Source organism: Scyliorhinus canicula, chromosome 10 (assembly GCF_902713615.1).
Source record: "Scyliorhinus canicula chromosome 10, sScyCan1.1, whole genome shotgun sequence".
Classification (NCBI taxonomy): domain Eukaryota; kingdom Metazoa; phylum Chordata; class Chondrichthyes; order Carcharhiniformes; family Scyliorhinidae; genus Scyliorhinus; species Scyliorhinus canicula.
Window position 1 is genome coordinate 186,265,990 of NC_052155.1, and position 17,362 is coordinate 186,283,351.

At 51.9% G+C, this 17,362-nt stretch overlaps 1 protein-coding gene across 1 annotated transcript in view; it reads left to right on the forward strand.

The window, feature by feature from the left end:
* sntb1 (syntrophin, basic 1) overlaps positions 1-17,362 on the forward strand; it is a 134,286-nt gene that overhangs the window by 83,513 nt on the left and 33,411 nt on the right. Inside the window, exons 3-4 of the mRNA XM_038810327.1 lie at positions 397-622; positions 7,915-8,122. Of these exons, the coding sequence (XP_038666255.1) occupies positions 397-622; positions 7,915-8,122 (434 nt within the window). The remainder of the gene's footprint in view (positions 1-396; positions 623-7,914; positions 8,123-17,362) is intronic.

A 17,362-nucleotide genomic window follows, 5' to 3' on the forward strand; every position in this document is an offset into this window, starting at 1 on the left:
GGGGGAGAGAGAGAGAGAGAGAGACAGCTGACAAAGGAGTCATCAAACTGTCTGCCCAGCAATGTCGTTATGGATTACCCAGTGCTGTTGCACTGACTCAATGTCCTGTTCCAAGCTCTCTTGCTCTCTTTCACTCCAAGCCCAGGTTGATGGTCAGTGAACAAACTGCATCTGACCCACAACCCAGATTTGAAATACCTCTATTCTAGCACGCAGCAAGAAGTAACAGTTGGTTTTCTGCCCCAGAGGGGACAGGATTATCCTGCCCAATCTCCTTGTAGTTGTGACTCCCGTGTTTCAAAAAAAACAGCTTATAAAACGAAAAGACATTGGAATTGTAATGACGTCGACAACCCGGCCTTTACCCAGTTATTATCTGTTTTCCTCCCCTTTTAGTGAAGTACATGAGAGAATCTACACCTTACATTAAAAAGACCTCTCCAGTCTCCGAGCTCGGATGGGAAACTCTCCCCCCGGAGTCCCCCAGGCCTGGTTCCGTGGCCACAGAATCTCCCGCCACCCCTCCATTCTCATTACCCAGTGACTCCAAAGACTGGAAGAGCATCCCGTTGAAGATGTGTTACGTCACGCGAAGTCTCAGCACCCCAGACCCAGAAAACAGGTAACTTTGTTTCCTCTTTCTTCAATTAGCCGTTATATTTATAAATAAACAGATCACAAACAGGGCAAGACTGGCCTCGAATACCGTTAAACTGTCTGTTCAGGAACTTACTTGCGCTGACGGGAATAATGAGGCTATTGAGAATGTGCTTGAGGTGGTTAGGTTTCATTGAAAGAGCTATACCTATCGGGAGCAGACAAGCAAAACAGACCAGAGATGAAACTAGAAGCTCAAATCTTCTCTCTTGTGGAGATGTTGAACTGAGGACCCAATTGCTTTAGACATAGACATAGAACAGTACAGCACAGAACAGGCCCTTCTGCCCTTGATGTTGTGCCGAGCATTGTCCGAAACCAAGATCAAGCTAACCCACTCCCTGTCATTCTGGTGTGCTCCATGTGCCTATCCAATAACCTCTTGAAAGTTCCTAAAGTGTCTGACTCCACTATCACAGCAGGCAGTCCATTCTACACCCTAACCACTCTCTGAGTAAAGAACCTACCTCGGACATCCCTCCTATATCTCCCACCCTGAATCTTATAGTTATGCCCCCTTGTAACAGCTACATCCACCTGAGGAAATAGTCTCTGAACATCCACTCTATCTATCCCCCTCATCATCTTATAAACCTCTATTAAGTCGCCTCTCGTCCTCCTCCACTCCAATGAGAAAAGCCCTAGCTCCCTCAACCTTTCCTCATAAGACCTATCCTGCAAACCAGGCAGCATCCTGGTAAATCTCCTTTGCACCCTTTCCAATGCTTCCACATCCTTCCTACAATGAGGTGACCAGAACTGCACACAATACTCCAAATGTGGTCTCACCGGGGTCATGTATAGTTGCAGCATAACCACGCGGCTCTTAAACTCAAGCCCCCTGTTAATAAACGCTAACACACTAGAGGCCTTCTTCACAGCTCTATCCACTTGAGCGGCAACCTTCAGAGATCTGTAGACATGAACCCCAAGATCTCTCTGTTCCTCCACATTCCTCAGAACCCTGCCGTTGACCCTGTAATCCGCATTCAAATTTTTTCTACCAAAATGAATCACCTCGCACTTATCAGGGTTAAACTCCATCTGCCATTTTTCGGCCCAGCTCTGCATCCTATCAATGTCTCTTTGCAGTCTACAACAGCCCTCCACCTCATCCAGTACTCCACCAATCTTGGTGTCATCAGCAAATTTACTGACCCACCCTTCAGCCCCCTCCTCCAAGTCATTGATAAAAATCACAAATAGCAGAGGACCCAGCACTGATCCCTGTGGTACACCGCTGGGAACTGGTCTCCAGTCTGAAAAATTTCCATCCACCACCACCCTCTGTCTTCTATGTGATAGCCAGTTAAGGGCAGCACGGTGGCCTAGTGGTTAGCACAACCGCCTCACGGCGCTGAGGTCCCAGGTTCGATCCCGGCTCTGGGTCACTGTCCGTGTGGAGTTTGCACATTCTCCCCGTGTCTGCGTGGGTTTCGCCCCCACAACCCAAAAAAGTGCAAGCTAGGTGGATTGGCCACGCTAAATTGCCCCTTAATTGGAAAAATGATTGGGTACACTAAATTTATAAAAAAAAAAAAAAAAGTGATAGCCAGTTACTTATCCAATTAGCCAAATTTCCCTCTATCCCACACCTCCTTACTTTCTTCATCAGCCGACCATGGGGAACCTTATCAAACGCCTCACTAAAATCCATGTATACGACATCAACTGCTCTACCTTCATCTATACACTTAGTTACCTCCTCAAAGAATTCAATCAAATTTGTGAGGCAAGACTTACCCTTCACGAATCCGTGCTTTCTCTGGTGAATATTAAAGATTCCACAGGCCACAGCGGAACTCCCCCTGGCATCCTGGTCAACATTTATCCTTAAATTATCATCACTAGAAACAGATTATCTGCTCATTATCACAGTGCTGCTAATGGGATCTTGCTCTGTACAAACTGTCTTCCCTACATGACTACACGTCAAAACGTATTTCATTGGCTGCATTCCAAGGAAGGACACACTGAAGGACCGGCCAGAATTGCAAGCCTTTTTTTTCTTCATTCATCCCCAGCTCTCATTGTGTCCGCCTCCCGCTCATCCCTCTCGCTTCACCTTTATGTTGCCACGACTGACTTCCATCCACGCTGTGCCCCTCCGTCCCCGCCCCCTCCCCCCGCAGCCACACTCCTTTTACCGCGCTCTTTTCCAATCCCAGTTCCTCCCACGAGACCCCTGCCCATCTGCCTATGAATTGGACGCTGGCAATCGCGATGTTCCGAGAGTGGATCCTTTCCTTTTACAAAGGAGGACAGCCCATCGTCACTCTGCACACAGCAGGATCAATAATAATAATAATAAATAATAATCGCTTATTGTCACAAGTAGGCTTGAATGAAGTTACTGTGAAAAGCCCCTAGTCGCCACATTCCGGCCCCTGTTCGGGGAGGCTGGTACGGGAATTGAACCCGTGCTGCTGGCATTGTTCTGCATTACAAGCCAGCTGTTTAGCCCACTGTGTTAGGCACATGTTTATAACCAGATTAACTCAAATAGCAGCAACGTACAGACAAGAGACCTGGCAACAAAAGTCTTGACTTTCAAACAAGTGAAGAGAACAGTAAGGGTATTGTTGTTGGGAATGTGTTGGTCTTGCACTGGGGAAAGCCTGAAGGGCGGTCACCCAAACATGGAAAATTCAGTGACCAATTATATGGGAGTGAGATGGTGGGGGGGCTGATACAGGAACTCTGGGGGCAGTGCACCAAATCAAAGATCAACTCGGAGCATTGCTCCGCCAACTCTGCTCAATGTGCACTGGCAAACCTGGCCCGCACGGGATGAAGGGATTACTATATTTTCCCTCCAATCCATCTTTCAGAGTCTAGTCATTCCAACTCAAATGAGACAACATTGCCAGCTATTCCCAGGGACTGCATATGCTGGAAATCCCGAGCAGCGGGCCATTACAATATCACTGGGTAGAACTCTGCTTCTCAGGCAGAAGGTTGTGGGATCAAGTCTCACTCCCACAGGCTTCAAGGACTGACACTCCAGGGCAGTACCGAGGGGGTGGTGCCCTGTGGAAGGTTCTGTCGTCCAAATCAGACACTGAGGCCCGACCCCATACTGTCCTCTCCAGCGGGTGTAAAAGATTCCACCGCACCACTTTAGAGAAGAGCTCTCTCCAGTGTCCAATATTTATCCGTCAACCAACATGGCAAAAGCAGATGATCTGCTCAGTATCACACTGCTGGATGGAGCTGGTGTGTGGAGCCTGTCCGTTCTCCAAACAGTTTCCATGGTGATAGTTCCGAAGAGTACGGTAAGCTGTACATCTTTTATTTTTGAGAGGAGCTAGAGTTGCCAACTCTTGATTGGATGTTTTTTGGAGATTTCATCACGTGACCTCTTACCTCCAATCCCCCCCCTCCCCCTACCCTCGCAATCCCACCTCTGTCTGTCCCACCCCCACACCTCCTGCCTCCAACTGCCCCACTCCCACACTGCCACCACCAACCGCCCCACCCCCACACTTCCTGCCTCCAACTGCCCCACTCCCACACTGCCACCACCAACCGCCCCACCCCCATACTTCCTGCCTCCAACTGCCCCACTCCCACACTGCCACCACCAACCGCCCCACCCCCACACCTCCTGCCTCCAACTGCCCCACTCCCACACTGCCACCACCAACCGCCCCACCCCCACACTTCCTGCCTCCAACTGCCCCACCCAAACACTGCCACCACCAACCGCCCCACCCCCACACTTCCTGCCTCCAACTGCCCCACCCAAACACTGCCACCATTGTTGACATGTCCAATCTACATGGCACAACTCCTTCCAGATGAACAATGAACAGACTCTTCCCAACTTTAATGATTCAATAAGTATCCTTTTCTTTCCCAAGTCCACCATTTTTCATCAGGGAATCATTGAATGGTTGCAGCACAAAAGGAGACCATTCACCCCCTCATAGCAGTGCCGGCCTCCTGCAAGAGCAACTCAGCTAATCCCACTCCCCTTCACTTTCCCCATGGCTTCGCAAACCTTTTCTCTTCAAATGTTTGTATTTCCCTTGAATCTGTCTCCACCGCACTCACTGACAGTGTACAGGCGATCCCAAACACCCGCTGTGCGAATAGGTTCCTCCTCTTGTGTTAAAAGGATTTGGTTTTAACATCCCTGTGGGCTTTGTCTCAGTCATTGTTCACAACACCATCCGGACGATTCACCCTGGTCAATCTTGGGGGGGGGATGGGGGGGGGGGGGGGGGGCTGGCAACCCAGAGAGGGGCCTGGAGGAGCAGAACACAGCCTGGCAGAATTAGCCCCATTGGGTTCATTACTGGGTCTTGGCCACAGGTACGTCTTTCTCTAGTTGTCCCAATATGTTCTCCCTAGTACTGAGCAATGAGCAGGGTAACATTTCAAATTCACCCCATGGGTTAACTGATATTTCCCGGGGACCTCCAATCTTAAGAGGGCTGAATTTTCTCACCCCCCCCCCCCCCCTCCCCCGCACCCAAATCGTGTCCCTAAAGTGGATGCAACACTGAGAAAAATTGGGTGTTAATCCCCTTCAATCTCAAAAATCACCTAAAGCACTGGAACCTCCACCCCCCCCCCCCCCCCCCCCCCCCCCAACGTCCCCACCCAGGGGGAAAATCATCAAGCATAAGCAAAATAAAGTACGTTTTATTTTTTTTCCCATTTTCTTAGAACATAGAACATACAGTACAGAAGGAGGCCATTCGGCCCATCGAGGCTGCACCGACCCACTTAAGCCCTCACTTCCACCCTATCCCCGTAACCCAATAACCCCACCTAACCTTTTTTTGGTCACTAAGGGCAATATAGCGTGGCCAATCCACCTAACCTGCACGTCTTTTGGACTGCGGGAGGAAACCGGAGCACCCGGAGGAAACCCACGCAGACACGGGGAGAATGTGCAGATTCCGCACAGACAGTGACCCAGCGGGGAATCGAACCTGGGACCCTGGCGCTGTGAAGCCACAGTGCTATCCACTTGTGCTACCGTGAAAGTGTTCTTTGAACACTTTCATTGTAAAATTGTTAGAGAGGAGAAGGCTGAGAGGTGACTTAATAGAGACATATAAGATAGTCAGAGGGTTAGATAGGGTGGACAGTGAGAGTCTTTTTCCTCAGATGGTGATGACCAACACGAGGGGACATAGCTTTAAATTGAGGGGTGGTAGATATAGGACAGATGTCAGAGGCAGTTTCTTTACTCAGAGAGTAGTAGGGGTGTGGAACGCCCTGCCTGCAACAGTAGTAGACTCGCCAACTTTAGGGGCATTTAAGTGGTCACTGGATAGACATATGGATGAAAATGGAATAGTGTAGGTCAGATAGGCTTCAGATGGTTTCACAGGTCGGCGCAACATCGAGGGCCGAAGGGCCCGTACTGCGCTGTAATGTTCTATGTTCTATTGGTGTGATGCGCAGAACGGGGGAAAAATCTGTTTGACCAAGAATGAAGAATCATCCAGTTGTGTAAGAGAGTTATTCCCGTTCCAATTGGCTGTGTGAAAGAGGTGTGCCTGAAGGATGAACCAATAGCAATAGCAAGAAGGTCATGCGTTGAAATCCCCAGGAATGTAGCCTATCAGAGTTGGTTACCCAGTCTGACAGTCTTGCCTGGTGGGAAGAGGGGTATTCCGAGTTCACATTTTGTCCTAACAATTCCAGCATTAACCACGCTAGCGGGTGCAAGAAACCTGACGGAAAGGCAAAGTGGTGGAAATACTCAGCAGGTCAGTTAGCATCGTGGAGGGAGAGAGAAACATCTTTCACATTGATAACTTTTGCCAGGGCCGATTAAAGGTCATTGACCTGAAACACTGACTCCCTCTCCTCAGCTGCCGCCTGATCTCGCAAGTCGCTCACACCGCGCGTTGCGTTTATTTTTTTTACAGCGTTGCTACTCTAACCTGGACTGTTCAGACCTTGAGCTTTGCAACTTAACAATTCAGCCTGATATGAGTCGCTCACTTTAAACAACTTCTTTTCGTCAGTCACACTCGGGAAGCTGGGGTGCTGTCAGTGAAGAATGTGGCCATGGGGTAGGGTTTCAGGATTGCTCATGGTGCCTGTGTATACCAGGCTGTGTGTCTCTCCAGAAATATCACCAATAACACCACTCAGAAAACTCTTGCAACAGAACTGAACTTCTCTCATCGGACCCGCCTAGGAATCATGTCGCAACATTTCTTTCCATAGTTCCAGGCCTGCTGTTTCAGATTGACTTTGAACTGTCATCAGTTTCATTTTAAATGGGCTTCACCCCAACCCGTGATCGCCTACTTCACTGTCCCTCCCTTACCCATCACCCTGTACCCACAGGTGCTGCCATGCAAGGGTCAGCCCTGTTGCTTCTTGTGTGTTTTTACAACTCCTGACACAACGCAGTGAGCACCAAACGTAACTTCAGCGTGAAATCACCTTCCGAACCAGTGACCTCAACCACTTAGACGGACAAAGGGGGCGCCAGGGACTGAGGAACACCACCACCTGGAAGCCCCACCAGTCTGACTTGGAAATATATCGGCCGTCCCTTCACTGTCGCTGGGTGGTAATCCTGGAACTCCCTCCCTAACAGCACTGTGGGTGTACCTACACCACTTGGACTGCAGCGAGCTCAAGAAGGCGGCTCACCGCTACCTTTTCAAGGGGCAATTAGGGATGGGCAATAAATGCTGGCCTAACCAGCGACACCCACATCCCACAAGTTGATTAAAAAAAATAAAAGGCAAAAGCCCTCTTGATCAGGCCAGATTTCCCCCTCATTGTGATTGGCTGGAGAGGATCAGGGCGATAGAAGCCCTCTTGATCAGGGCAGATTTCCCACTCATTGTGATTGGCTGGAGAGGATCAAGGCGATAGAAGTTTGAAACTCTCTTCCACAAAATCACAATTGGATCAACTGTTCTGTTTGAATCTTGAGATTGGTAGATTTATGTTAACCAAAGGTATAAAGGTTATGGGGCAAAGACTGGTGCATTGTGTTGGGTGACAGATTAGCCATTACCTCATTGAATGGCCGAACATGCCCAAGATGCTGAATAGTCTCCTCCTGTTCCCATGTTTCTGTAAAGATAAGGGTGTAGAGCGCAGGTGGCAGTTGAGGTCTCTCTGTGATGGCTTTGCCTAACCTTCAGGACCCAGAGTCCGGCACAGAAGCCCAACGAGACAATCGGCCTCATTCTTTCTCGAAATGATGAAGGACCTGCTAAATCGTAAATGCTGACCCGGCTTCATTATTCTAATTGCCGTCTCCTTTAGGCAGTTTGAGCTCCATTCCCCCGACTGCAAGTACACAGTTGTCCTGCGGTGTAAGGATCCCAGCACAGCCCAAGCCTGGTTCAATACTGTTCAGACTAACGCCAACAACCTGACGGCTAAGGTCATCGGAGAGGTCAAAGATCAACTGGGAAGGACCGGGATAGCTGGGTGTCGAGAGATACGACACATTGGCTGGCTGGCCGAAAAGGTAAGAGTGCTTCTTATCCAGTAACTGCTGGCTTATTTCAGGAGCTGTATGAATATAATTTGCCCATTTCTGAAACCCACCATAATTTGTTGGAATGCACATTGTGATTAATCCTTCCACCAAAAACCTTGCTACATTTTTTTGGCAGTAATAATACAGGATTGAAGGGGGCGTACTATTGTGAATGCTCATGTAGTGTGTCTCCAACATGTTGCTGATTGGTCCACGCGAGGAGCGTGATGTTACTGGTAGTCATGGCTACCTTATGGATGTGACATTGAAGCTCCCCGGCGGATCCAATGGCCACTATTTGGAAGAGTTGAGGGGTTTTCCTGGTGCCCTGGTCAATATTTATCCCTCAGTCAACAGCACGAAAACTGGTTGCCATTGTGGGATCTTGCTGTGCACAGATTGGCCACTAGATTCCCTACATCACAACAGTGACTACACCTCAGGATTACATCTTTACCTGTGAAGCATCTGGGAGGCCCCGAGGGGTCAAATCTTATTGGATTTCTCTTTTATGAACAATTTATCACCGTTGTCACCTTTGGAACAGTTTATTATGATAAAGGTGCGACTTTACATGAATGCAATGTAATAAAAGCAAAATACCGAGGATGCTGGAAAGCTGAAATAGAAACCGAATGTGCTGGAAACACTCGGTATGTCTTGCAGCGTCTGAGGAGAGAGAAACAAGAATTGCCACATGTGCGAAGGTACACACGGTGGGCAGCACGGTAGCATGGTGGTTAGCATAAATGCTTCACAGCTCCAGGGTCCCAGGTTCTATTCCCGGCTGGGTCACTGTCTGTGCGGAGTCTGCACGTCCTCCCCGTGTGTGCGTGGGTTTCCTCCGGGTGCTCCGGTTTCCTCCCACAGTCCAAAGATGTGCGGGTTAGGTGGATTGGCCATGATAAATTGCCCGTAGTGTCCTAAAAAACAAGTAAGGTTAAGGGGTTGTTGGGTTACGGGTATAGGGTGGATACGTGGGTTTGAGTAGGGGTGATCATTGCTCGGCACAACATCGAGGGCCGAAGGGCCTGTTCTGTGCTGTACTGTTCTATGTTCTATGTAAGACCTTTCGAACTTACCTTGGATCTGGACTTCAGTCCGTGAATCCTCTGAGCGTCCGTAAACCACAGATCCTTCAGAAGCTGGTCCGGCTCCACAATAGCTGCGGGGGTGGGGTGGGGGAGGGGGTGAAGAGATGCCTACCCCTGCAAGGGACACGGCCAGGTCGGGAATGCAAGCCCGCACCCATCTCCCGTGCCAGTGGAAATTGGGAGCGGAGGGAATCATTGAACCAATGAATTTACAGTGCAGAAGGAGGCCATTCGGCCCATCGTGTCTGCACCGGCCCTTGGAAAGAGCACCCTACCTAAACCCACACCTCCACCCTATCCCCACAACCCAGTAACCCCACCTAACCTTTTGGACACTAAGGGCAATTTAGCATGGCTAATCCACCTAACCTGCACGTCTTTGGACTGTGGGAGGAAACCGGAGCACCCGGAGGAAACCTACGCAGACACGGGGAGAAAGTGCAAACTCCGCACGGTCAGTGACCCAAGCCAGGAATCGAACTGGGACCCTGGAGCTGTGAAGCAACTGTGCTAACCACTGTGCTACTGAATCCGAGCATGACATTCCCTGACGTGGCTGAAATCCAGCCCTTTATATCCTTTCTGTTCAATGCGGCTTTCCAGTGAGCTCAAAGCGGTACCCTCCGGCTTCCACTCAAAATGCATCTGAACTATTTGTGGGGAGCTTTGGAAAGATATCTGTCTGTGGCTCTGAGTCCCACATTCCCATCACTCTCTGCAAAGTTCCTGCTGAATTCTTTACCAGGTTTATTAGTGACGATTCTGCACTAGGGCCCCTTATGTTTTGGACAAATGTTACTTTGAGGGCATGAGGAAAGTTTAATACTTTCAGAGAGTCACTGCAGTATTATTGAATCGCACATTTTGAGAAACAAAAGCGAAAGCCAGGCAGCAGATAGCCACAATGGAGCAACAGGAAACAGTCAACGTAGGCAGTCTGTAATAATATCTTGTCGGGCATTGACCTCTCTCAAGGGATAAAGAGGAATTAACTTGCTGTTGTTTCTGGAAGCGCTGCTACCATTTGTCAAAGTGGGTAATTGGATTCTACTGAACTCCAGGCTACACATGCAGAATCACTTTTTACTTCTCAACCTGCCTGAAAGGCTTCTTATTCAAATACAGAACAGAAAGGAGTATTCTTCAACGGGTTTGATAAATACGCAGTTATTGTTGTTGCTGTTTCTTCAAGCTCAGAGTTGCTGGCCGATGTTTCAGACCTTTCATTCAGGACTGCGTGATTAACTCACCCCAGCCCTCTTGGGGCGAATGAATTGAATCTGGTAGAAGCAGAATTCTGGCAGTCCGTCCACAAGAGGCCAGGCTCCTCGAGCTATAATTAAATGTTCTCATTGGCCTCCCTGGAAAAAAATAGTTGTTCCAGAAAGCCGGCAACAGTGTAAAAAGAACTTGTGGTTGGTTACTCTCCGCGTAACTGTAGCTCCGAATAAAACTTTGATCTGCATTTTGAATATCCTCATCGGAAAACGATTATCACTCTGAGATGTCGAAAGGAAACATTTAAGTTCAGAGCATACATAAAATTGCATCTATGGGAAATAAGAATTGTTTCACACAGCAAGTTACCATAGAATCATAGAATTTAGAGTGCAGAAGGAGGCTATTCGGCCCATTGAGTCTGCAACACCCTTCGGAAAGAGCACCACACTTAAGGATGGATACAGAGCTGGCTGGGTCATAGAAGGCAGAGAGTAGCAATGGAAGGGTGCTTTTCTTTTTTTTTTTTTTATAAATTTAGATTACCCAATTATTTTTTCTATTAAGGGGCAATTTAGCGTGGCCAATCCACCTACTCTGCACATTTTTGGGTTGTGGGGGCGAAACCCACGCAGACACGGGGAGAATGTGCAAACTCCACACGGACAGTGACCCAGAGCCGGGATCGAACCTGGGACCTCAGCGCCGTGAGGCGGTTATGCTAACCACTAGGCCACCGTGCTGCCCTGAAGGGTGCTTTTCTGATTGGAGGGCTGTGACTAATGTTCCACAGGGATCAGTGCTGGGACCTTTGCTGTTCGTAGCATATATAAATGATTTGGAGGAAAATGTAACTGGCCTGATTAGTAAGGTTGCAGATGACTCAAAGGGTGGTGGAATTGCTGATAGCGATGAGGACTGTCAGAGGATACAGCAGGATTTAGATCAGTTGGAGACTTGGGCCTAGAGATAGCAGATGGAGTTTAATCCGGACAAATGTGAGGTAATGCATTTTGGAAGGTCTAGTACAGGGAGGGAATATACAGTGAATTGTAGAACCCTCAAAAGTATTGACAGTCAGAGCGATCTAGGTGTACAGGTCACTGTCAGGGGCAACACAGGTGGAGAAGGTAGTCAAGAAGGCATACGGCATGCTTGCCTGCATTGGCTGGGGCATTGAGTATAAAAATTGCCAAGTCATGTTGCAGCTGTATAGAACCTTAGTTAGGCCACACTTGGAGTATAATAATAATAATCGCTTATTGTCACAAGTAGGCTTCAATGAAGTTATTATGAAAAGCCCCTAGTCGCCACATTCCGGCGCCTGTTTGGGGAGGCCGGTGTTCAATATAGTGTTCAATTCTGGTTGCCACACTACCAGAAGGGTGTGGAGGCTTTGGAGAGGGTGCAGAAGAGATTTACCAGGATGTTGCCTGGTATGGAGGGCATTAGCTATGAGGAGCGGTTGAATAAACTTGGTTTGTTCTCACTGGAACGAAGGAGGTTGAGGGACGGCCTGATAGAGGTCTACAAAATTATGAGGGGCATAGACAGAGTGGATTGTCAGAGACTTTTTCCCAGGGTAGGGGGGTCAATTTCTAGGGGGCATAGGTTTAAGGTGCGAGGGACAAGGTTTAGAGGAGATGTACGAGGCAAGTTTTTTACACAGAGGGTAGTGGGTGCCTGGAACTCGCTGCCGGAGGAGGTGGTGGAAGCAGGGATGATAGTGACATTTAAGGGGCATCTTGACAAATACATGAATAGGATGGGAATAGAGGGATATGGACCCCGGAAGTGTAGAAGATTTTAGTTTAGATGGGCAGTATGGTCGGCGCAGGCTTGGAGGACCGAAGGGCCTGTTCCTGTGCTGTACTTTTCTTTGTTCTTTGTTCTCTTTCCAAGGGCGAGTGCAGACCTGATGGGCTGAATGGCCTCCTTCTGCACTGTAAATTCAATGATTCACACCTCCACCCTATCCCTACAACCCAGTAACCCCACTTAACATTTTTTGGACACTAAGGGGCAATTTATCATGGCCAGTCCACCTAACCTGCACATCTTTGGACTGTGGGAGGAAACCGGAGCACCCGGAGGGAACCCACGCACACACGGGGAGGATGTGCAGACTCGGCACAGACAGTGACCCAAGCCGGGAATCGAACCTGGGACCCTGGAGCTGTGAAGCCACAGTGCTAACTAACCACTGTGCTACCATTGTTGTGATCTGGAAGGCGCTTACTGAAAGGGCGGCAGAAGCAGATTCAATAATAACTTTCAAAAGAGAACTGAATAAATACTTGAAATAGAAAAATATTGATGGAGAAAGAAAACAGCGGGTGAATGGGACTTCCAAAAGGGCTGGCACAGCTACAATGGGCCAAACGGCCTCCTCAGGCGCTGCTTGATGCCGAGACACATAAACAGAAGGTTACTCTTCAGACTGGAGTTCCCCAGTTATGCAATTAGCCAATGATAGCCTTTCCTGCATTCTAAGAACTCAGTCCAAAACCTCAAGAAAAGTTCAAATATTGACTTGTAATTAAACTAACATCATTACGGCTTCCTTCCTCTCACGAATGAAACGAGAGAAAGGTTGGCCCTGGATCTGCTTGTGGATTGAAGTCTGGTCTGTCAAGGGAAGGGAACGTCGATTGGGGAATTGAGCACACAGCTCACACTGTTTCCCAGATATTTATTTTCAGGAAATCAGGGAATACCGCACATCCGATATACCGATAGCTCCGATCTTGGCTCCTGACGAGCAGGATTCTGCCTCAGGCACACAAGCTTGCAATTGCGAGGCGCAATTTTTGTCAGATGTTTATTTTAAGCTTACTTTTGTTTCAAGTTGTCTCTTTTACGGGCCTTCCCGCAATTATAAGCCATATTTTCTGAAGCGCGGCCCTTTAATTCCCTGGAGCCTTGATCAGTCAATCTCACGATGGACTCTCTGAGATAGGGGTTGCTCCTTACTCTGGGGTATTTTTTGATTTTAGGCTCGGAGGAGTGGTTCCCGCCCAGGGTTCCTTCCTCTGTGATTTTTTTATTCATCAGGTAACAGAAAGATCACATGAAGAGGGAGACCATTTGATTTAAAAAATATATATATTTAAAAATTTATTGTCACAAGTTGGCTTACATTAACACTGCAATGAAGTTACTGTGAAAATCCCCTAGTCGCCACATTCCGGCGCCTGTTCGGGTACACAGAGGGAGAATTCAGAATGCCCAATTCACCTAACAAGCACGCCTTTCGGGACTTGTGGGAGGAAACCGGAGCACCCGGAGGAAACCCACACAGACACGGGGAGAACGTGCAGACTCCGGACAGACAGTGACCCCAAGCCAGGAATTGAACCTGGGACCCTGGCGCTGTGAAGCAACAGTGCTAACCACTGTGCTACCGTGCAGCCCACATATTCCAAACATATTCAATAACACAACAACACAAATCAAGAACGTTCTCAACACCCCCCCAGCATTGCAAACAATTCCTGAAACATGGTCATGAACAGCCCCCACCATGTCTCAAAGCCCTCTGCTGACCCCCTCAACTCCAACTTGGTCTTCTCCAGCCGCAGGACGTTATACAGGTCCCCCAGCCAGGCCGCCAATCCAGCAATACCCTTCGCCGGGCAGTTAGAGAGGCGAAGACCACGGCCATCGGCGCTCCTCCCCTCCATCAGCTCTGGGATTTCCGACATCCCAAAGACTGTCACCATTGGGCGGGGGGCCTGACCTCCATCCCCACAATCTTCGATGGCCAAGACCATTTGATTTTGATGTTCTTGCCAGGTATACATTATGATCTCAAATATCTGCAAACATGTCGATCTATCGGAAGAATCAAGGGGATAGTTGGAATGTCAGTGGGTAATGTCAATGTACAGAGGCCCAGACCAATGCTCCAGGACACGGGTTCAAACCCCACCATGTCAGCTGGTGGAATTTAAATTCAATTAATAAATCTGGAAAATAAATGAAATGAAAATCGCTCATTGTCACGAGTAGGCTTCAATGAAGTTACTGTGAAAAGGCCCTAGTCGCCACATTCCGGCCCCTGTTCGGGGAGGCTGGTGCGGGAATTGAACCGTGCTGCTGGCCTGCCTTGGTCCGCTTTAAAAGCCAGCGATTTAGCCCAGTGAGCTAAACCAGTCCCTGGTTTCAGGAGCTAATCCTAATCCTAAAGCTAATCCACGGCGACCGTGATGACTATCATCAATTGTTATAAAAACATAATGGTTCCTCCTTTAGGGAAGGAAATCTGCCGTCCTTACCCGGTCTGGCCTACATGTGACTCCAGACCCACAGCGATGTGGTTGGCTCTTAACTGCCCCTCTGAAACGGCCCAGCGAGTCGCTCAGTTCAAGGATAAATTAGGGATGGGCAACAAATGCCAGCGATGCCCTTACCCGCATGGGAGAATATTGGGAATGTTCCCACATTTCCATCCAGGTAATCAGCTTCTGTACCGCTGGCATTGGGGTGTGACGGGCAGGGTGACCACTCCAGGTGACCAGGGCCGGCCCAAGGCACCGGCAACTCGGGCAGTCGCCCGGGGCGCCATGTGCTAGGGGGCGCCAGAGACTCGGGTCCCGCGCATGCGCAGTTGGGCCGGGGCCAACCAGCGCATGCGCGGTGGCCGCCCTCCCCCAGGGCGGCCCCCTCCGCCCTCCCCCCCCTTCCGTCCGCCCTCGGGCCCGCCCCCCCCGCCGCCTCGGGCCCGCCCCCCCCCGCCGCCTCGGGCCCGCCCCCCCCCCCGCCGCCTCGGGCCCGCCCCCCCCGCCGCCTCGGGCCCGCCCCCCCCCGCCGCCTCGGGCCCACCCCCCCCCGCCGCCTCGGGCCCGCCCCCCCCCCGCCGCCTCGGGCCCGCCCCCCCCGCCGCCTCGGGCCCACCCCCCCCGCCGCCTCGGGCCCGCCCCCCCCCGCCGCCTCGGGCCCGCCGCCTCGGGCCCGCACCCCCCTTCGCCCCGGCCCCCCGCCCCCCCCGCACCGCCTCGGCCCCGCCCCCCCCTTCGCCCCGGCCCCCCGCCCCCCCCGCCGCCTCGGGCCCACCCCCCCCCGCCGCCTCGGGCCCACCCTCCCCCCGCCGCCTCGGGCCCACCCTCCCCCCGCCGCCTCGGGCCCGCACCGCCTCGGCCCCGCCCCCCCCTCCCCGGCCCCCCGGCCCCCCTAGGGCCGGCGCTGCAGGTGACACCCCCCAAAAATCCTCGCTGCCCAACAGCCCCCGCCCCACCGCCTTTAGAAGAGAGTTTACACAGAAGATACTGAGCATGTTGTAAACAGGAGACTTCCATATATCTCTCTGCCCGTGTGCAATGTGTTGGAGGGCAGGCAGGATAATTAACATTCAGAGGTGGCATGTGAAAAGAAATCAATGTGAACTGATGTTGGCTGGAGCATACTCATTTGTTTCTGTCCAGTAAGTTGGCCCACGCACCTCGGAATTGGGAGAAGATTAAAATCTGAACAGGTTTTTCAGCCTGCTATCCAATTATCATGCAACAAGTTGTATTCAGAATGTTGACAAAGGGAGTTTGGGATATTTTGGGACAACCTTTTGAAGTGAAGCGCTGAGGGAGTGCAGCGCTGAGGGAGCTGAGGGAGCTGAGGGAGGGCCGGCGCTGAGGGAGCTGAAGGAGCGCGGCGCTGAGGGAGCGCGGCGCTGAGGGAGCGCGGCGCTGAGGGAGCGCGGCGCTGAGGGAGCGCGGCGCTGAGGGAGCGCGGCGCTGAGGGAGCGCGGCGCTGAGGGAGCGCGGCGCTGAGGGAGCGCGGCGCTGAGGGAGCGCGGCGCTGAGGGAGCGCGGCGCTGAGGGAGCGCGGCGCTGAGGGAGCGCAGCGCTGAGGGAGCGCGGCGCTGAGGGAGCGCGGCGCTGAGGGAGTTGAGGGAGCGCGGCGCTGAGGGAGCGCGGCGCTGAGGGAGCGCGGCGCTGAGGGAGCTGAGGGAGCGCAGCGCTGAGGGAGCGCAGCGCTGAGGGAGCTGAGGGAGCGCGGCGCTGAGGGAGCTGAGGGAGCGCAGCGCTGAGGGAGCGCAGCGCTGAGGGAGCTGAGGGAGCGCAGCGCTGAGGGAGTGCAGCGCTGAGGGAGTTGAGGGAGTGCAGCGCTGAGGGAGTGCAGCGCTGAGGGAGCTGAGGGAGCGCAGCGCTGAGGGAGTTGAGGGAGTGCAGCGCTGAGGGAGCTGAGGGAGCTGAGGGAGCGCAGCGCTGAGGGAGTTGAGGGAGTGCAGCGCTGAGGGAGCTGAGGGAGCTGAGGGAGCGCAGCGCTGAGGGAGCTGAGGGAGCGCAGCGCTGAGGGAGCTGAGGGAGCTGAGGGAGCGCAGCGCTGAGGGAGCTGAGGGAGTGCAGCGCTGAGGGAGCTGAGGGAGCTGAGGGAGCTGAGGGAGTTGAGGGAGCGCAGCGCTGAGGGAGCTGAGGGAGTTGAGGGAGCTGAGGGAGTTGAGGGAACGCAGCGCTGAGGGAGCTGAGGGAGCTGAGGGAGCTGAGGGAGTTGAGGGAGCTGAGGGAGCTGAGGGAGCTGAGGAGCTGAGGAGTTGAGGGAACGCAGCGCTGAGAGAGCTGAGGTGATGGCTGAGGGAGCTGAGGAGCGCAGCGCTGAGGGAGCTGGGGAGCTGGAGGGAGCTGAGGGAGTTGGGAGGCGCAGTGCTGAGGGAGCTGAGGGAGCTGAGGGAGTTGAGGGAGCTGAGGGAGCTGAGGGAGCTGAGGGAGCTGAGGGAGCTGAGGGCTGAGGATGAGGAGCTGAGGGAGCGCAGCGCTGAGGGAGCTGAGGGAGTTGAGGGAACGCAGCGCTGAGGGAGTTGAGGGAGCGCAGCGCTGAGGGAGTTGAGGGAGTTGAGGGAACGCAGCGCTGAGGGAGTTGAGGAACGCAGCGCTGAGGGAGCTGAGGGAGCGCAGCGCTGAGGGAGCTGAGGGAGCTGAGG